The sequence below is a fragment of the Coptis chinensis genome, chromosome 8 (assembly GCF_015680905.1).
Source record: "Coptis chinensis isolate HL-2020 chromosome 8, ASM1568090v1, whole genome shotgun sequence".
NCBI lineage: Eukaryota > Viridiplantae > Streptophyta > Magnoliopsida > Ranunculales > Ranunculaceae > Coptis > Coptis chinensis.
In genome coordinates this window covers 58,722,099-58,743,481 of record NC_141463.1, presented here as the reverse complement: position 1 = coordinate 58,743,481, position 21,383 = coordinate 58,722,099, and the positions used below count along the sequence as shown (strand labels likewise).

The window sequence follows — 21,383 nt, the reverse complement described above, 5'->3', positions numbered from 1 at the left end:
TTTGGGTCGGTTCTAATTTTTGGTCCAAGCCCAAATGAATTCCGGAAATTTCCCTTATGTCCCAAAATTTCAAACGCGGAATTTCGATTCGTTTCAATTCCAAATTAAACGAATCGAATGCTAAAATGATCGGCATTAAAAATGCCATCCACTGGAATATGAAGAAGGCACCTTCAACCCTTTTTTTTTTTTTTTTTTTTTTTTTTTTTTTTAACCTTTTTTTTTTTTTTTTTTTTTTTTTTTTTAATTTTTAATTTTTATATACAAATGTACAAGTGGAGATGAACGTGGCAATGTACAAGGGAAGATGTATGTGTTATTATAGACAAAAGAACATGACAACAACACCGGACTACAAGAAGAAAATCATTACAGTAAAATCATGCAACTGTCATGTCGGCTCTGGGGCGAACCCAATCCAGCCAGACTGTGGCTTAACCTTTATGTTTTGGGGCCTAGGGTTCAGGACGGTACCATCCCTGACCAATGTGCAATGGTCTAATAATAATATTACCCTTAGTACATATAGTATAGCCTCAAACCGCCCCAAACTGTCATCAAATAAAAAACTATTCGGGGTTGGCCTGGTGAAATCCATTGCCTGTGCGAACGTGGGACTATCCGATGTTGTTCATCACAACTCTCTTTGTGCACAATGCAAAGGTGAAAATAAAATACACGAGTATATACATGTGGAGCCTTTTAACGTCAGATCCTCAAGACGAATGTGAGTCTTTTAACGTCAGATCCTCAAGACAAATGTGAGTCTTTTAATGTCAGATCCTCAAGACGAATGTTAGTTTTTTAACCTCAAGACGAATCCCACCCTGTGGGAGCAACGGGACGACGACAAAGTTTATCCTGCTGAGCTAGTGTCAGACAATAATATACCTTATACCGGCTCATATCGGATAGTAAATCAAGACCTGGACAGAAAGGTGTTTGACAATTCATACACCACCCCATCCTTCACGACGCCGCTTTGAAAGAGCAAAAAACTGCGACCATTACCTATTCGAGATGGGTGAGATTTTACACCAAATGATGAGCTGGAGTTCGCAGGGAAGAGAATAGAAAAGGGAAGAGAAGGAAGGTTGGGAAATTTTGGTACCCATTGTTTACCGAAGGCACGCGTTTGCTTTCGATGAACGTAAGACATTTATACTCAGTTCTGAAATAGAGTTTTTGTGGACTAAGGTTCCGGCGCTTGCAACCACACACTCTAGGAGTTTTGAGAGAAGAAAATAGAAGAGGGCTCGGCTACCCTAATAGTGTACTTTCCTTGTTTTAAACACCTGGAAAGAAATACACCAGCGAATCTTTAGTCTTTGTAGACTGGATCTTTGAGAAGAGTCTTTTCGACATCTAGAGAACGCAACTCATGATAATGTTTAAGGCGTTGGCCATTTACTTGAAATTCGCTGTCATCGTTTACATTTTTCAAAGAGATAGCCCCATAAGGGGTGACAATAGAGACAGTGAAAGGACCAGACCATCGAGTTTTTAGTTTTCCTGGAAAAATGTGTAATCTCGAGTTGTACAACAAAACTTTTTGACCAATTTTGAATTCTTTTCTTAATATGTGCTTATCATGCACTCTTTTCATGTTGGCTTTATAGGATTTCGAGAGATCATAGGCATCACTCCAAATCTCTTCAAGCTCATTTAACTGCAATTTTTGCTTCTGCTGCCGCAGATCGGTATTATAATTTAGGCTTTTGATAGCCCACAGAGCACGATGCTCGAGTTCAACTGGAAGATGACAAGGTTTACCAAAAATGAGGCGGTAAGGGGACATGCTTATAGGTGTCTTAAAAGCTATTCTATATGCCCACAAGGCATCAGATAATCGAAGAGACCAGTCTTTTCTAGATGGATTAACTGTCTTTTCTAAAATTGATTTAATCTATCTATTAGAGACTTCTACTTGGCCACTGGTCTGAGGATGATACGGAGTTGCCACTTTGTGAGTAACTCCATATTTCTTTACTAATGATTCAAAAATTTTATTACAGAAATATTTTGCCCCGTCACTAATTATAGCTTTGGGAACGCCAAATCGAGAGAAAATATGTTCCTTTACGAAAAAATACGACCGTTTTATGATCATTCACATGACATGCCAACGCTTCAATCCATTTTGACACATAGTTAACAGCTACTAATATGTATAGGAATCCATGACTATTTGGAAAATGACCCATAAAGTCGATGCCCCATACATCAAAAATTTCTACAATTAAAATTGGATTTAAGGGCATCATATTGTGTTGAGTAATGCGTCCTAGCTGCTGACAGCGGTTGCATGCTTTGCAATGCTCGTGTGCATCTTTAAATAGCGTTGGCCAATAAAATCCACATTGTAGGACCTTGGCTGCAGTTTTCTTACCATTGAAATGACCACCACAAGATTGTTCATGGCAAAAGGATAACATGTCATTATGTTCCCAGTCGGGAATGCAACGGCGTATCAGTTGGTCAGAACAATACTTGAAGAGGTAGGGATCATCCCAAAAATAAAATTTCACAGTGGATAAGAACTTCTTCCGGTCCGTTCGAGTCCAAGATGAAGGGACCTCTTTAGTAACTAGGTAGTTTACTATATCAGCATACCAAGGAGATGAAAAAACGGAATACAAATGTTCATCTAGAAATGAATCGTAGATTGGTTCGGCCTCATTATTGACATCATTAACGAGTCGTGATAAATGGTCTGCTACCACGTTCTCGCAACCTTTTTTATCTCTAATTTCTAGAGTAAACTCTTGCAAAAGGAGGATCCATCGGATCAACCTCTGTTTGGCATCTTTCTTTGCTAATAGATAATGCAGCGCCGCATGGTCAGTGTAGACTATTGTAGAAGAACCAACTAGGTAAGGACGAAACTTATCCAGGGCATATACAACTGCTAGAAATTCTTTTTCAGTGGTGGTATAGTTACGTTGAGCGTCATTAAGAGTTTTACTAGCATAGTAAATGACAATTGGCTTGTTCTCTCCGTGTTGCCCTAAGACAGCTCCAATAGCGTAGTCACTCGCGTCACACATTAATTCAAAAGGTTTAGACCAATCAGGTGGTTGAATTATCGGAGTTGTAGTCAGGGCGGACTTTAAGGTCTCAAAAACTTGTTTGCAATCGAAAGTGAAGTCGAATACGACATCTTTAAGTAAGAGATTTGTTAAAGGTTGGGCAACCTTTGAGAAATCTTGAATAAATCTATATAGACCCTGCGTGTCCTAAAATGCACGTATTTCGCGAAGTTGGTTGGTATAGGCAAGGAAGCAAATTTTCCAATCTTTGCTTTATCGACTTCGATTCCGTCTTTCGAAACAATATGACCTAGTACTATTCCTTTTGTAACCATAAAATGACATTTTTCCCAATTAAGAACGAGATTTTTCTCTTCACAACGTACTAAAACCTTTTCAAGATTTGATAAACAGTTATCAAAAGAATTACCATATAATGAGAAATCGTCCATGAAGACTTCCATAAAACGTTTAACCATATCACTGAAGATATGAAACATACAGCGTTGGAATGCACCGGGTGCATTACAAAGGCCAAATGACATTCATTTATATGCAAAAGTACCAAAAGGGCAGGTGAACATTGTTTTTTCTTGATCAGCAGGATCTATGACTATTTGAAAATATCTTGAATAGCCATCAAGAAAATAGTAAAATGCATGACCCGCTAACCATTCAAGCATCTGGTCAATGAATGGGAGTGGAAAATGATCCTTACGAGTGGACTGCATTAAGTTTTCGATAGTCAATGCATATTCGCCACTTCTTTGGAATGCGGCGGATATGCATTCATCTCTATCATTTCGCACAACTGTAATTGCAGACTTCTTAGGAACAACATGGACTGGGCTTACCCAAACACTATCGAGATGGGGTAAATAATACCGCATCAAGTAACCTTAAAATTTCTTCCCCGTACCACATCCTTCATGGTTGGATTTAGGCGACGTTGCGGTTCGCGTGATGTCTTGGCATTTTCTTCAAGATGTATCGCGATGAGTGCACACATTAAGGTCAATGCCTTTAATGTCATCGAGAGACCATCCAATAGTAGAGAACGGTGTTCTTGAATGACCTTAATTAAACGCGTGATTCATGATCGTGATCAATTGTGATGATATGATAATTGGGTGACTACCATCCGGATCTAATTATGCGTATTTTAAGTCCGAAGGAATAGGCTTTAAGTCGGGGTGGGAGGAGTGGGTATTAAAGATTCTTGAGGAAAGTCGCCTTCCACAAAGAAAACAGATTTATGTTCGGCCCAAGTCGCTTGATAGGACGGTAGTAGAGTCAATTGGTGGTATTGATTCTAAAACTCATGTACCTCCTTTGAATAATCATCAACATCAAATTCAGAACCGCAAAAAGAATGGAATTGGTGTACTTCATCTTCGTGAAAAGAGTTTGTGAAATATTCTTAACGAGGGTGTCAATCATGTTAATCTCACCATCAATATCATTCTCTGGAATTTGTTTCATCAACTTGAACACATTAAACTCGACCGAAAGATTTCCGAAGGACATGGTCATGGACCCATCCCTACAGTTTATGAGCGCATTAGCTGTTGCGAGGAATGGACACTCTAATATGATAGGAATGGAGTCACAGGCAACTTCTATATCCAAAATGACAAAATCTACTGGATAAAAGAAATCTTGGACTTTTACAAGGACATTTTCCACAATGCCTTTCGGATGATTAATGGATCGATCGGCTAATTGTAAAGTCATCGTGGTAGGTTTAAGCTCATGTATACCTAGTTGTTTGAATAAGTAATAAGGAAGTAAGTTCACACTAGCTCCTAGGTCTAGTAATGCCGTAGCCGTATACTTATCACCTAATGTGCATGGAACTGTTGGTCTACTGGGGTCTTTGTATTTTACTATACCATTGTATTCGATTGATGGATGGAACCGCTCAAGAAGGAAAGCCTGTTGAGGCACATTTGTTCTTCTTTTTGTGGTGCACATGTCTTTCAAAATTTTTGCATGTTTTGGTAATTGATTTAGGGCATCGAGAAAAGGTAAGTTTATTGTCAAATTTTTAAAGGTTTCCCTAATTTCATCAAAGTTTTCATCCGGTTTATTCTTTGCCAAACAGGCAGGAAATGGTGCCTTAGGGCGGAATTTGGCATAAGGGTCCACTTTTTCGTTTCCCAATTTTTTAGATTGTGACGTTGTTGAACTTGGTGTTTACATCGTAGGTTCATTATCTGAAACAGATTCCTTGGAACCTCCGGTATCTTTTGTTTGATCATCTGGCATACGGATTTGATTGTCAATGGTTTTCCCAGATCGAAGTGTAGTGATTGCATTCAACTCACCTTGGGTTGGAGTACTTGTACCAGGTATATTGGTGAGTTCAAAGGCAGTGTTTGTTGGCTTAGGGTTCGGAACTGCTTGGCCAGGAAACATGCCTTTCTGGCTCTTGTCTTGCGCTAATTGTTGAAGTGATTGTGGGATAGACGTTAGGATTTGTGATTGTTGGTTCATGTAAGCGAAGAACGTCTCGCTTGTCCTATCGATAGCAAAGAGGCATAGGTTGTGCAACAGTTACTAGTTTCACGATTATTCTTTGAGAAGTTGTTGATTATATTTTAATTTGGATTAGGTTTGGAACAAGGTTTGTGCGGTTGTTTTGATAGTTAGCATTTGAATTACTTTGAAATTGATTTTGACTTTGTTGGTATTGCTGATTATTTCCTTGGTGGTATGGAATAAAATTGTTGATTGATCGAACAGGTGGATTGGAGAAACCTGGAGGAGCCATTTGTTGGTTATTCAGGCGCCAAGCATAGAGACATAGCATTTTGGTTAATTATGTGTTTAATAATTATGAAATAATTATATTTTCGTATTTTTGCAGGTTATCGCAGTTAACATAAATATGATGATAAAACTTGTATTAAAGTACCAAAATACTGTGCATACTTAAAGTCTTCCCATTCAGCCCCAGTGAAATGAAGCCCAACAAAGACTGACTAGAGCCGAAGATTACAAAGGGACAAAACCAGTGCAGAATGGGTCCACGTGTAAAGAAGCAGCAAACTTTTGAAGCTCACATCTTTCAAACCTGAACGCCGATTTCGGCAAGTGAACTGCCAGAATGATCAGGGCGACAATCTCTACGCAAAGACAGAAAGTTATAAAAACGTCAAAATCCGAGCCACCACTGGACACATCACGTGGACCCACTCTACAGGCCCACAAGAAATGATGAGTCATCATACATGCACAAGTGGCAAGTTATAAACACTTTGGTGACACCTTGCAAAGAGAGAAAAGAACAAAACATTAAATGAGTGATTAGAGTTTTGATTAGGAAAAAACATACTTGTGAAATGAAGTTTGGATGTATTAGAAAAGGAAAAGACAAACTAGTAAAATAAAGTTTGGATGTAAGAAAAGACAAACTTACAATAAATAGGGGGGAAGGCTTCACGTGAGAAGGATATATATTATGGGAGGCTAGAGAAAGGAGAATTCATTCTTGCATTTTCCTTTCGTTGTTTTACACTTTCATACAGTAGTAGTTTCCTTTCTTTTGTAGCTTGTAATAGGTTGGTATAGGAAGTATTCACTTCAAATAAAATCTATTTACTTCAAGTTAAATTCCTATTCTTCATTCACTTCTTTTTACTTATTCATTGCATACATCAAGAACAATCAATCAATTCAAGGACTATGAGCTAAAATCCTCCCAAGGGGAGGGTTAATTAATGATGCTCATGTGAGGATTATGCTGCAATTTAGTGTTCCAGAATCACTACTAGCTTAGGAAATATGTTTAGATTATACATCCGGTCCCAAAATGATTGAGTCTGACCAAGTTTGGAGTGCTGAAACTCTAGAACAGTCTCGCGTGAGACCTTATGGTGGCCGTTAGCCCTCTAGTTTGTCCAGCTGATGTAAAATCAAACCAAGAGCTGAAGTGATGTTCTAAAGATGGAATGTTAATTCAACTTCTCATGCTAGTGAGATGAACTCAGAGATGAGTGCATCTCACTAGGGATCGATACTCGATGCTGTTTCGAGTTTTTCTATGAACTCGAGACGAATTATAGCTGTAGTGATAAGGTACTCTAAGAACGTAAAATTGACCTTGCATGATTATGATTAACCTTCTTCTAGTATCTCTCTCTTTATTTAGAAATTAATCGTCATAATTTTACGTTACTTGCATTTCAAGTTTTAAGTAAGCAACATAAGAAACAAACTAAAATCTTACTCACTAATCCCTTAAAGCTGTAATTTCAGTTATGAACATTGACTAGTCCTAAGGTTTGGACAATCCCTTACTCGATCTATGCTACCAACCCACGTGAGTGAGTAAGCTAACTTGACTAATTGGACATTTATGGACTTTGAACTTTGGACTCGAACGGACAAAACCTAAAGGACTAATTATCAATGAGGCTGTGTGAGGGAGTAATATTCACATCCAATGAATATCAAGCATGTGTCCAGCATAAATAGAGCTACCAACTAATCACCTCCGATCCTCGTCCTTAGAGCTCGTTTCATAGTAAACCAACTTAGGCAAGTGATTTGTTCAAATCAAGCGATCTTCAACTTCGTCATACGAGCTCACTTCATTGTGACTTTAGACAAATAGACGATCTAGGTCAAAAGCGGCCTCCAACACTCTCACTCATCCCGTTCCATAACGGCTTGTAACATATGTCATTATTATGGCTTTCATATATGACCACAGCTTCAGGCACGTATTTCATTGATTCTCCATAACTCGCCATCATGGTTAGCCAACAAGGAGGAAATCTGAACCTGACCGCGGGAGAGCAGGAGGCGCGAGCATCTTGCCTATATAAAGAGGATGAGGAACTACGTCTGACCTAATTCAAGTCTCCCCCCAGTAGAGAGAACTTAATACGTAGGCAGTTCGTCCAAACGAACTTGGTCAAACCCAATCAAACAATCCTTTCTCTCCCAAATTGCCTACACCATTAAAGTAAAACAAAACATAACCTTTACAGGATCGTCATACCAAAATATAGCTTGTTTCTTATATCTTCCTTGATGGCGACTGGGGGTTACAGAAAGTTCCAAGGCATATTTAGCAAAGTTAGAAATTTCAAGACGCTCTGATTTTTTGGTATTATGTTCTTCATGGTGTCCAGATTATCTATAACCAAAATCACGGCTCAATTTAATGTCGTTTGTTCATGAACAGTTGGACACTTTTGTGGCCTTTTTTCCCCGCTAACCTCCGTTTTGTGTCTAACGAATGTTGGAAAGTAGAAACTAGATGTCACTCTTTTCATTTATGAAGTTTCGGATTCATATGCATGTGAAAATGTAGGTGTTTCCCACCTTAAATGGGAGCTAGCTAGGTGACATCTTGGCCCTTGGCTTCTTCTCTCCACAAATTCTAGGTACACTCATGGACAGTTGTCGATCTAGGCTGACTAAAATCACTAAATTGCCTGCCGACAGAAGTACGTATATGATGTACAGTTAAATTCAGCCGAAATTTATGATTAAGAAGTTTTTATTCGTATTGTTAATTTTGTTCCCCGAAGAACAATTCTTTTGGTACCAAGGAATAGACAAGACAACCGACAAAACTGTTATTTATAATTAAGTTGATTTTATTTGTTGAAATACCAGCATCTCAAAAGCACTTGCTTACCTACAATATTAATCATGAAATATGCAACCATGACTAAGATGGATGTCCTTAACTTTCTTAGAGAATATTGACAATCTCAATTACTAGGTGAGGAATGATATTGTCCCAAGTAAAAGGTTTAGATTGATTACATGAATGAATCTGTTAATACGCAACCTCTTCCTTGCTTCATTTTTAAGTAATAAACGAAGTTAAACTTTATTTTTGGTAACCTCTTTCTTGCTTCATCTTCAAGTAATTAACAAAGTTCAACTTGTTATCCACTTTGCATGCCCCGAAGCAGTACAGTACATATATATACTACAACTCTGCTAGCACATTGCAAAAGTAAAAAAAACAAAATAAAAAGAAACGTACGTACAACAACTAGTCAACTACAATGATCAACAAAAATTATAATGCAAATGCAATGTGCCTCTTGTTACATAGCATGAAATGGTGTCGGTTGATTATTATTATTTTTATTTTTATTATTTTCTAGTTTTTTTGGTGTCGGTTGATTATCATTATTATTATTGTTATTATCTTCTAGCTTTTTCGACCTCTTCAATTACTCATTTACTCATGACAAAGACTAATTTAGAGCAATTAAGCAATTTACGTTGTTGGGTTGGTTGGACTCTTGATTATGGCAACCTCAAAAAAAAAGAAATATTAGCCGTTTAATTTGGTAAAGCGGTGCAAAGAGTATAACCCAAGTTAGTTGGAAAATATATAAAGGTGTTAGGTCTCAATTCTCTACAAAATATAAGAAAAAAATGGCTAGCTTCGTTTTCTTACACGTACTGACGTACGACATCCATGTGTGGTGTTTTGGGTGGGTCTTTAACTCTACGGGAAAGAAAGCTAGGAGAGTAATTCACAAGGGAGTGCAAAAACACAGTAGCAGTAGACATCAAGTTTGTTATAGAATACAAATGGATGCAACAGTCCATCATTTGTATTGGACCAAAAAGAAAGCAACGTTTCCAGTTGTTTACTTCAAATTCTTGTGCTTTTCTTGTATAGTTCTCAAAAGTTCAACAAGCTTAAATAGTGTGCTGCACCTACGTGGCGCTGCAGAAGGAGAAACAAGCTTCATACTTGGCACAATAAACTTCTTTAGAAAAAAAGAAAATAAAACGAAATTCTACATGAGAAAATGAGAAACGTAGGAGCTAACTAGTGGGTAAGACCTAATTGGGAGACAAAAAATTACATCAAAATGTTACTTTCAGTCGGTCGGTATATGAGTGAGCCAGTGAGGTGATTGGTTTTAGATTTAATTATAATGGGCGCGTGTACTTTTAGTTGGGATGCCAACGTCCTAGTTCCAGTATGTGAAGTGGCTGAAATTCGTTTTTTATTCTCAAAATCAATTAATTAAATAAACTTAAATGGTCTTAATCATGTTTGTACTTAGTTTGAGCATTTTGTGTTTTCAATTTATCAAAATCTCGTAAATTTTGAAACCCACTTCTCTATAGTTCAAACCAACCAAGGCCCAAAATATTATTGAGATTTTTGAAATATTGTCGATATATTTTGTTTTTTGGGTATATAAGATGGAAATATTTGATATATCTCCATTGAATATAGAATTTTTTTTGTTGATATATATCTTCCTATATATTGACTGATATATACAATACAAATTGTTGATTTTAACCAATTTTAACTGATTTTAATTAATATATCGATAATATTTCTAATATATTAATATACAAAACAAAATTTTAACCGGTCAACAAAAATATATATATCTACCAATCGATATATTAAATATATTTTGGTTTTTTAGTATACGATATATTGTTCGAATTCAATATTTTGGTCCTTCTTCAAACTCACCCCCTCCTTCACCAATGTTACTGAACTGTCAATTGATAATAATTCATCATGGGTCTGAACGTTGAAGGATCCTGATCAGCTGATTCGTACGAGTTCAATTTGTCATTAATCATAAACCAGCACATAAAGTGGACTATTTCGAGACATAAGTAGCTGGAAAACAAAAAAGTACCATAACATCACAGTGACGCGATTTAAATACAATTGCCGAGAAACAGCAAATATATCAATCACTCACTGCTGATAGATTTTAGGTAGTCAGAAATTTTGTACGATATTGAGGAAGTAGAATCTACGATATATGCTTTTTTACAGTCATTTAACCTCTAGTTCAGTGTAAAAAAGCATGCACGTGAATGCAGCCAAGCCAATCACAAAAGTGTTCTAAATACTAAAAAAAATTTGAAATTTGAAAAAAATTTAAAATTATTGAAGGAGATATATTGGTAGGAACTAGGAAGAAAGTGATGGTGTGTAGGACCCATTTAAAAGTTTTCTGCTGCAAAACAAGTGTGGAAGTATGAATGAATGCTTAAAGATGACGACAACAAGGTGAGCAGTGAAGGAAGGAAAAAGAGTGGAGAGCTATATTTTGGAATTTATTCTTTCTTGTTTTAGTGGAAAAAAAAAAAAAAAAAACAGCTAGCAGTGAAGGAACACGTTTTACCTACCAGAAAAATAACCACAAAACTTCTATAACTGTAATACTCTTTCACTTTCTTTTTACTATTATGTTTCAATGAATGGAGTTATTGGGGTTTGTTCCATTTCTCAAACTCTCTGCATGCATTTTTGTAGAAAAAAGATTACATTTTTATGAGTTTTGTCTCCTTTTTATGCAGTTTCTCCACTGGGGTAATTGGTTTTCTGTGTTTTTTTACAGACAAGAATTGTTTAGAAACGATATTTAGTAGATTTTAGACAGCCCCAGACTGAGTTTTTTTTGTTTTTGAGAGGACTGCTTTGACATTATGGAAATTTGAATAAAGATATAATTTTGGTAGTTTAGCAACATTTCCTTTATTTTTTATGTTAATTTGAAGACCTAAGAAAAAAATAAAAATAATCAAAGTAAGAAATGTTGTTTTGAAATTTTATTATTGACCACTCTCAAAGTGTATTTCATTGAAATTTCAAAAATTTTGAGCTCCATTTATTTGTACTATGGCTAATTTCTGTGTTTTTCTTTTTGTCTTGCAGGATTTTGAGGCACTTCCTGGTTGTTAGTCCCAATTCTAGCTTCTGTCTGCTCAATTTTTAACAGTATTGAGCTTTATCTGTTGAAGATTTTGGTTAACTTCTTCGGTTCTCAATAACTTGTTCATATCTCAATTCTTCATCAAATTGTCGGTATTGACCGGGTCTAGAGCTCAAGTTTTTGGTGCCTGCTCTGCATTGCAGTTGGCGTTATATCTATTTCAGATTGAGGAATAAGGTTTGCATTAAAAACTCATTCAGTTTATGAAAATTATTTTCTGGCTTAACTGTTGCTCATTGATAGGTTAGTGGTGGTACTCAATTATACTCCCTTTATTCCATATCTGTAACTTGTGAGACTTGAATGTGTAGCTGTTAGTCTTTTTTCTGGCCCACTTTGGAATAAGGATTTCTCGATTATTATTTTCACTGTTATACATGTTTTTTTTTTCATTTTCATACTTAAAGATAACAACTGAATAAATAGGTAGTCACTCTTCAGAAACATTGCACATGTTTGACCCCTCCTTTTGTTTTTCTAGTTTGCTTCGATAAATTTAGGGCCATAAGGGGGGGTATAACTTGATTTTCCATTGGTGAGAAAAAGTTTTATCGACATTTCAATTTAGTACATTCTACACATTGTTTGTAGGTATTGAACATGGATGTGGTTTAACAATCTTAATGTTACTTTGGGAATTCCAAGTTAATTAGGTCCAGTATTAGGGTTTTACTATCTAATACTGGACCCAATTTTATATTATAGTATTTTGTTTTAAAGTAAACTCAAGAGTGATTGCTTATTTTTAAGGAAAATCTGAAAAGAAGCTGATATTGTTGATGCAATCCTTGTTTCCGGGTTTCACATTTCGCTTTTGTTGCTTCTTATTGCCTACCTCAGGTAGAAAATTATGTATGTGGCCAATAAGCAACTTACAAGTGAAATGCATACTGTGCCACCTTGCTGAAAGACACTTTTTCTCCTGGGGGATCCATGTCTGGTCTTCTCTTTTGAAGTGGACATGTGGGATGTGGGCGACACATGGAATAAACTTCTGTGTCGTCAGTAGACCGTAGTATAATAACAATACCAATAAAAATGTCCAGAAGAGTCCAAGTAAGAGCTATTTGAACTGATAGGGAAGTAGAAGACCAATAGGTAAATATGTATGAAAGGTTTGCTCTTATTGAAGTGCATTTAAGTTGTCCTCTTTTACAGGCAACAAGGGTACTACCAAATTACCATTCTTATTCACGATCCGACCAATTCTATAAACCATTGTTTGGGATCCCTTTAATATGTTATTGCCAAGGAAAATGAGATATGGTCACAAAATTAGATGAATCTTGATTGTTGAGGTTAATGTGAGAAATCATGCTCCTGGGTCCTTTGGAACAGATTTGAAGAGACAAGATATGTTGTTTTACCATTAAACTTGGACATGTGGCTGGAGAGTGACTTCCATATGGTTGTTGGTTATTTCAAATTTTCAATAAGTTTTATTGCATTTGAATCTGAAAATTCATGAATTGAAAGGTGATATTATCATAGGTGGGTCAGTAGGCACACCTCGGACATACACTTAGAAGCAGGCATAGTAAATACAAATAGATGTCATCCTCTATGGGAAATCATTAGAGTTATTTTTTTATTTTTTATTTTTTTCAATCGTTGGTATTACTTGATTATTAACATCTGATTGTGAGCCCCATGTATAATGTTCTCTTCATTATTAATTTCTTTTTCAGGAAATGATTGAACCAAGCTTCATTGATGATATAGACTTGGATTTTTGCGGGGATTTCTTTGACCACATCGATGATTTACTTAATTTTCCCAGTGGAGATGTCGAGGAGGGAGTTACTGGAGATTGCAATGGATTCCAGGGTGCTTGTATTGATCCCCTGCCAGATGAAGTAGCTAACTCTTCCTCTGTTTTGTCTTGCAACGATGCCAACAGCAGTTCAGAACTTCCGACAGAGCTCTCTATTCCAGTTAGTTTCTTAGTATACTTATTACAAATTCCATTTGTGCTGTAAGGTATTTAAGATTGAAAGTCTGTAGGAGCAGATCCATGGTTGTGCTGTTCATTGGTTTCTACTTGCCAAAAGCCAATATTGAAAATCTTTTAGGACCCTCATTCTATTAAATTGTGGTACTTTTAGAGCATTCCTCAAAAGTATTCTACTTAGTTCAGTTGTCTCATTGGTTTGACTAGTATTCCTGCTTCTGCGTTTGGTTATCTACCTTTGAACATCCTGGAATTGATTCGCTTGGTGGTCTTGTGTGTATTATTTCATGTATATACACCAAGTCATTGCCATCGTTTCCTTAGTTGAGTAATTTGCTTCTGTCAGTAGCATTTACTAGCTAAGGTTTTATGAGGCAGGTCTATATTCCTGTGAAAATTAAGTAGATACTTTAAACTCGGTATCTCCATAGTTGTTTGAGCCTTGAGAAGAATCTTTGGTAATCTTTGTCACTTTTCTTTTGGATATTTAAGACCTCTCATCTGATCTTCTGTTTGATTGCTTTTTCAGCATGAAGACATTGCACAGTTGGAGTGGCTGTCGAACTTTGTGGAGGATTCATTCTCTGCTGGAAAGATTATCCTTGACAAAGACGAGTCTAACTACAATATCTGCAATGGCAATAGAAACGGAAGTAGCAAGTGTGACAACAAGGACTCTAATCATTTCCGCACTTCCAGCCCAGTCTCTGTCCTTGAAAGCAGCAGTTCCTGCTCTGGGGGAAGGACTATGCTGCTCAACCCTGAAACTGTAATTCCTGGGCGTCCTCGTAGTAAACGCCCGAGGCCTGCTACCTTCAAGTCAAGGGCTGTGATCCCGCTCATTTCCCCCACTTCCTCTGTAACGGGCCCTACTCCAACACAGTCAGATTCAGTGCCAGAGCATGAGAACTTTGCCGAGTCTAGTCCCTCAAAGAAGATCATGAAACCTATGAAGACAGAAGAGAAGAAAAGGAAGAAATTTTCTATTCCTTTGCTCGTTGGAAGAGAGCAATTTGATTCGCTACAGGAACCTGTTGGAGTAAGGAAATGTATGCATTGTGAGATAACAAAGACCCCACAGTGGAGACTTGGGCCAATGGGTCCCAAGACCCTCTGCAATGCTTGTGGGGTGCGTTACAAGTCTGGCCGTCTCTTCCCTGAATACCGGCCTGCAGCAAGCCCCACATTTACTGCCTGTTTGCATTCTAATTCCCACAGGAAGGTGCTCGAGATGAGAACCAAGACGGGGCCAAAGATGACAGCAGCTCAGTCTGTGGCAACACGTCCACCAGAATTTCTACCAAATCATGATTATCTTGATTGCATGTGACTGACGAAGACGAACGTACTCCCCCCACCCACCCAACCCCCCTGGATGTTTGGCTTTGTTGCTGTTTGTTAATTTGTTTGTGTACAGAGTTTAGGAGAGTGAGGTTAGGAGCAGTAGGAGAGCATGTTTTAGTTGGTAGAGAAGGTAAGGAGAGTTGAAAGTTGAGTTAGGATTTAGGTCAAGGTATGCAGAGGTCTTTGTAGGTAGTGTTGTGTACTCCCTTCGAGAATTCTTTTTGCAGCGCTTATGTTTAGGAAAATCTGATATGGGTTGTGCTTTTATTCATTATCTAGCAATCGTGTAATTCTACTATGATGGCTGTTTATTATCTACTTTGTGAGAATTTTGTTTCTGCATCTTTCATTTTCATGTTTACAATTTTCATCAGTAAGTTTTCGACAGCAGGAGCATTATACGGTAGGATCCTCCATCTATTTTATGCACAGTAATCAGCAGGGGGGTGGGGGGTGGGTGGGATTGTCCTGCTTTCCTCCCGTTTGCATTAATCAGCATTAGCTGGTTTAATGTTATTCGTTTGAATTAGAAACGTGATGACAAAATTTTGTACAGCCATGTTCACTGCAGAACGCCGAAAGGCGTAGAAACTTGAACCGATTAATTAACTAGTGAGCGTTTCAAAGTTTGTCCATGCTGCCATGCAGTCCTATAATGGAAGTCATCTTACATAAGAAACACAATTCCGAACGAGGGGTGGATTGGGAGATGATGTCTTTAATAGGCAGAGGCGTAAAAACTAAACAAAGCTACTCCCACTTTGATAAGAATGCCGCAAAATAGTGCAGATAATATAGTTTCATGTGTTTTCTGGTCGAGTCCTTCACTTCACACTTTCAGAGGTATAATAGAACGCCAAAAAACACTGGAAAGTCACTTTCTATCCAGACTCCTAGCTAATTCAACACTTCCACAGAATTGCTCTGCAGTCGGGCTTTTGTGGGTTGTGGTTGCCAATGCTTCGGGTTCACGAATCAAAGCTCTGATACTACTTTGCTCACTAAAGGCGATCCAAACACACAACATCTTGGAATTCAATCCCCAAACAAAGAAGAAATTCAAGAAAAGCACCAACCAAGATAATAATGCATAATTCAAACAAGAACTGGCTCTCTGAACTCAATCTAGGCTTAGGGCCTTCTTGTTCAGTTTCATGGAGTATAAATGGAAGTAGCCTTGCATGCACATAGTGTCTTAAGGAACACAGTACGTTCAACCCTGTATTATTTTATTCTAATTTACTAATCTCCCTCCCCCTCTTTAGGAGTTTTTCAAAATATATATATACAGAAATGACATACGCAATCCAAAAGCGGATTTTCATATGGCACTAAGGGCTGGTTTTTGGTAGATATTACCTCCCTACCGTGGATAGTATCTCCACCAAAAATCAGCTAAAATGGATGTATCTAGTCTTGTCAAAAGAGTGTTAAAATTCTGGACCGTCCGATAAATTTCGAACTTGAACTCAACTTCTAGTGTAGGTAGGATCACGTATGTCATTGTATGTCGACGTAGCTAGCCTGTATATATATATGAATTGTTACGTCTACCACATGGTTCTCATTAGACTGTTAAGGAGTAATGTAAAAAACTTGTTTATTACATAAGAAAAGAACGAGGCGATTCGATCTGTTAAGAAGGTGATCTGATCATTTAGGTTTTAGCAGTCTAGTACTTTGCAGACAGTAGTAGGAAATGTGCACTCATGTCATCATGGGTTCTATATATAACAAAGAAGCATCGTCTATAATTTTATGATATATAAGTCAACCACACGCAGTTGGAAACTGAATTCAATAAGCATTTCACTAAACTAGAATGTATTGTGTTTCATAGAGTCAACAGGGACAATTGCTTGTGCTATGAATGTGATGTAACATCGTTATGATCAGAAGCACAAAAGGAGGTATAATGGTAGATTAGTAATTATGTCTTACTTGGCTTCCAATATTGTTCAAGAAAACAAAAGGAGAAGAAATATATGCCAGAAGAGGAATTGCCCGAAAGAAAAACAAACAGTAAATGCCACCAAGTCTACATGGAAAGACGTACACTACAGTACTGTATAACTTTTGGCTCATGCTTGAACATGTGAACTTCATCTTGCGACTGTGATCCTAATGTACAAAATATATCCAAGACTGCAGTTAAAACCCGAGGATGGTTAGTTCCATCAAGATGCAAAATTTTCTTTTCCTAATAATCAATCAAAGTAGTACATGGTCTGAATAGCACTAGCTACATTAAAACTGACAAATTAACATCAAATATGTTTACCTCGATAACCTTTCTCTTTCATTCTCTATTTCACGGGATAATCAACCATAAAAGGGAGGGAAAAAGATATTCTTTTATAGATGAACTGTATAAAGTGACATAGAACATATCCACTATCCAGTCTGTCCCTGAAGCAGCTGTACCAAGCGATTTCATATGCCAAACTTCATTGCATTTGCTTAGCAGATTAATGAGATTGTGCTCACGGGTACTGACGGATGGTAAAATTGAATGGCTTGACTGTAATGACCAAGGACTAGTTCCATTTGATTCAATTTCAAGGCAGGCCCCATCCTTCAGAAATGGCACGTCAGATCCTTTGTACAGTTGCTGACAGTCATCCCTTCCATATTCTTCCGTCCTGAAAATGGAATGCCAAGTATCAGAAAAAAAAACCGTGATGTATGACAAGATGTATTGGTTTACTACTTTACATACTCCAAACTTTTTGTGCTTTGATTGTTGAAAGTTCATTTTTACTATTGGGGACTGAATTAAACAAGCTAGTCAAGAACCAAGTTTCTGTGTTCAGTTAATTCCCAGTTCTTTTACAGAGGATGTAAAAAAAATTATTTATGATGATGCCATAGGTAAAGAATATGTAAGAATGTAACAAGCTATGATCTTTATTTTATTAATGAAAAGGGGTAGGGGACCTCTATAACAACCTCGCTTTTCCACCAAAAAAAAAAAAAAAAAAAAAAAAAGTTTCTGTGTTCAAGTTGCATGAAGTTGTAGTTAGCATAGCGACAAGTTTTGAAGGCTTCAGCTAAGTTGCTTTCTAAAGTTATCTATACAAGGAGCTTAACGAACTTTATATTCAGCTATTAATTGATCATAATCAATTATCTTCTTCTTTATCAAATTCATCTTGTTCTTCTCAAAACTAGTAAATTAAAGGGATACGTTCACAATTATTCGTGGGCTTTGACATTTCTACATGTTTCCATTGCGTCAGAAGACTACAACAAACAGATAGATAAACCTATATTCCCATTCAAAATAGCCTTCTTTTGTTGCTGGTTTACCGAAAGTCAGACCTGCTATGAAATGAACTTTCAAAATATTTTCCAGCTTGGCACAGCTATAGACAAATCTTTTGTTTGTGGTAACTTACACAGTTACACATGCCAAAAAAATACAATTTTTTTTATTGATTGACGAAAAGGTACAGTATCAGAATAGAAGGGGGTTGTTTCAATCGTTTGTCAATATATGGGACCATCTGTTTTTTTTCTTTTTTCTAATAAAAAAAATATATCCATCAAAGTTGTTTCAGCAAGATGCAGCTGAAACAAGATCTTACCAGAAGACATACCTGCTACGAAATGAACTTTCCAATAGTGAATCTTCTGACGATGTAAAATTATGATCATAGAGACCAACTTGATCGAAACATTAAGGCGGGTATACGTGTTGTACCATCCATCACATAAACAATACCAGGCTGCAAGCTGCACCTCTTTCCCATATTGAACTTTAAAAAGGCCTCTACTTGGAAATGATCCCAAGTCGATGGTCCTTGTATAGTCCCACCCAAGCTCAAACCCCATCCCAGTTCATCTTCAGGAGTATCAGACATGGAGACAGCCCACTGCAAACATCTTGAATTAGAATTCTGCATCTCAACCCAACCGCCAACTCTAGTACTTTCATCAAGTTCTGACTCTAGCATCAAAGCGATGGATCCATCGTTTTCCTTGTCCTCTGTATTCATTGTGATGGGTGAAGCAGGTGCGTCTAGAGCACCAAGAACCTCACGACGTCTTAAACTTCCCACAGGTATAGTAAATTTACGGAGCCTTACTTGTTGATGTCGTGTTCTCAGCCTTCGATGAATACCCAACACAGTAAGTGTGGTTCCCTTGGATAGTTTATAGATAACTTGCCCAAAAGTGCTGAAGAAATGCCTGATTCCAACTGCATCAGGCTGCAATCCTACCCCGGAAACAAGCTCCGCTAGAGAAGCAGCAATGTTTTCCCTTTTCACCATCACCCCAACAGCAGCACCATGACATTGGTTCAAAATTGGTGGTCCAAAGGAGGAAAATTCCGTAAGATTTTGCTCCTGCCAATCGGAATGCCCAATTAGTCCAAAAGAATATAGCGTTCCTGGAGAACCATACATTTGGGATGGGCCTATTGAAAAGTATACTAAATAGATCCTACTGACAGTCTACCAGTGTAGCATGCTTGTTTACTAGTGAATCTCAACCATCAACATAGTGCTTTGTAGTCTGGTACATTATTTCAGTCCATCCAGCTAAAGTGTGGCAAAACAAGATCCCTTAGCCCAAAAGCCAATTAAATAGATGATTGACATCCAATGAACTCCATCGTCAAGAATATATGCACTTCTCAGATACTTGGGATCATCAACACTGAGTTAAGTTTTGAGCTAAGAAGTCTCGAAATTAGTTAACACCGCATTACAGCAATTCAGTCACTACACGAATGACATACATTTTCGTTTACTCATTTACTACAGAGGTTAACAGAAAGGGAAAGCGGGCATGGTCAACCAAAACAGTTAAGGAGATCATACCTGTGAGAAGGGATTTGAAGTAATTGCAACGTCTTTGCATCGAGCTCCACAGGGAAGTGCAACTGCAGATAACCAGTCACTAACATTTGCCGAGTACATTACTTTTGCAAGTGACAGTGGGCTATCAGATGAACCTTGCCCCACAAACTCTGCTAAAAAACGATCTTTTTCTCTGACACTTGTTTCGAAAATAAACCTTGAATTAAGTCCAGACCTCATTCCAGCTCTATTAAGTGTACCACAGGTCTCCTGATCAACACTATCCACAAACAATAAAGCTCCAACCAAATCCACCATTCCATGTACATGCGTACCGAGTTCCTCAAACGGACTTCCCTTGGTAGATTTATAGAACGACACCATTCGCTCAAATTTTTCCTGCCTGTCCCTTAGTTTCATGATATCTGAAAAAGATTCTCGTTGCAATCGTTTCAATATCTCAATCTGAAAATAAATCAATGTTAAGACTTTGATATTATTATTACATTACGTCCTAGTGGAAACCAGTATCAAGTTACCGGATTGCGACGAGTCTTGTGGTGGAACAAATTTTCACTCCATTTCAACAACCCCTTCACTTTATCAACCACAGGGTCCATTACTGTACAAAGAAGAGGAACTACAACCTTAAATACTACAAATAAACTACATCGTCATAGTAAAAGTGTCGGGAATTTATCTCACCTGATTCTGAAAGACCTCTTCTTTTTCTTCTTCCTCCTCCGAGAGAGTTAATAACATCGACCCGTGGGCTTTTTGTTTATAGCATGGGCTTGGACTGAAAATTAGATGAACCATTCATTACGGATTTACGGGTTAATCAGGTACATACTACATACTGGGCTTGGAGTCAAGGCGGGGAATGATAATATGACTTGGGTACATTTTCTGAATTAACTTCCTCACTCATAAAGGTCAGAAAGCTCCATTAATTACATGAAAGCAACCATTCATAACAATACGAAAGACGAGTTTGTTTTATTATAGAAGGTTCTAGTATGGGACCACTTCATGAAAAACAACCCCAGGACAATTGTTCTAACTTCTTATGTCTTCACTCTTCACTACTGTTTTTATTTGTGTGGTCTGTTTGGATAAAGGAGAACTTGTGTGTGTGTGGGTTTAGTGGTAGGGATTTGAGGAGTAGGCTAAGAAACTTAGGGGATTCTGAATTTTATACTTAAATACTTACAGCTATATTGTATATTTTCATGGGATTTGTGACTGTTTTAAGTAATTAATAAAAATCAAACTAATTTTGTTTTAATTTTAGTTACAATCTTGACGTGTACCCAATTAGGCATATTAATACGCCTGTCTAGTTTATTTTCTAATTTTTAAGTTTTCATCACGATAACAACCGATACATTTGTTTCGGAAATAGAAATTTTAATTTAAAGTTTGTTGCTAAATCTCTTGTTAAACTCTAATCACTCATGACTCATGTTTGGTTCAAGAGTCTCTTTCTTATATCATCTGGAACGACTAAGAT

The 21,383-nt window shown here is 37.3% G+C and overlaps 2 protein-coding genes across 8 annotated transcripts; one reads left to right on the top strand and one right to left on the bottom strand.

Annotated features, from left to right (window-relative positions):
* The first annotated feature begins 11,010 nt into the window (after positions 1-11,010).
* Positions 11,011-15,407, top strand: LOC147482171 (GATA transcription factor 8-like). Of its 3 annotated transcripts, none has more exons than XM_086577568.1 (4): positions 11,011-11,213; positions 11,713-11,947; positions 13,459-13,704; positions 14,251-15,407. In XM_086577568.1, exons 3-4 carry the CDS (start codon positions 13,462-13,464, stop codon positions 15,049-15,051), a joined length of 1,044 nt encoding a protein of 347 aa, XP_086433694.1. In that variant the 5' UTR covers positions 11,011-11,213; positions 11,713-11,947; positions 13,459-13,461; the 3' UTR covers positions 15,052-15,407. The 3 variants fall into 3 exon arrangements, with proteins under 3 accessions (XP_086433694.1, XP_086433695.1, XP_086433696.1); XM_086577569.1 differs by having other exon boundaries at positions 11,134-11,269; XM_086577570.1 differs by lacking the exon at positions 11,011-11,213 and adding an exon at positions 11,232-11,367.
* Positions 15,408-16,849: 1,442 nt separating this feature from the next.
* On the bottom strand, positions 16,850-20,704 carry LOC147482170 (GDSL esterase/lipase). Of its 5 annotated transcripts, none has more exons than XM_086580262.1 (6): positions 20,576-20,704; positions 20,410-20,492; positions 19,892-20,335; positions 18,653-19,414; positions 17,347-17,707; positions 16,850-17,210 (listed from the first exon to the last, which is right to left on the bottom strand). In XM_086580262.1, exons 2-4 carry the CDS (start codon positions 20,488-20,490, stop codon positions 18,719-18,721), a joined length of 1,221 nt encoding a protein of 406 aa, XP_086436388.1. In that variant the 5' UTR covers positions 20,491-20,492; positions 20,576-20,704; the 3' UTR covers positions 16,850-17,210; positions 17,347-17,707; positions 18,653-18,718. The 5 variants fall into 5 exon arrangements, with proteins under 5 accessions (XP_086436388.1, XP_086436385.1, XP_086436387.1 ...); XM_086580259.1 differs by having other exon boundaries at positions 18,665-19,414; positions 20,576-20,701; XM_086580261.1 differs by having other exon boundaries at positions 16,850-17,186; positions 18,665-19,414; positions 20,576-20,701.
* Positions 20,705-21,383: the final 679 nt, after the last annotated feature.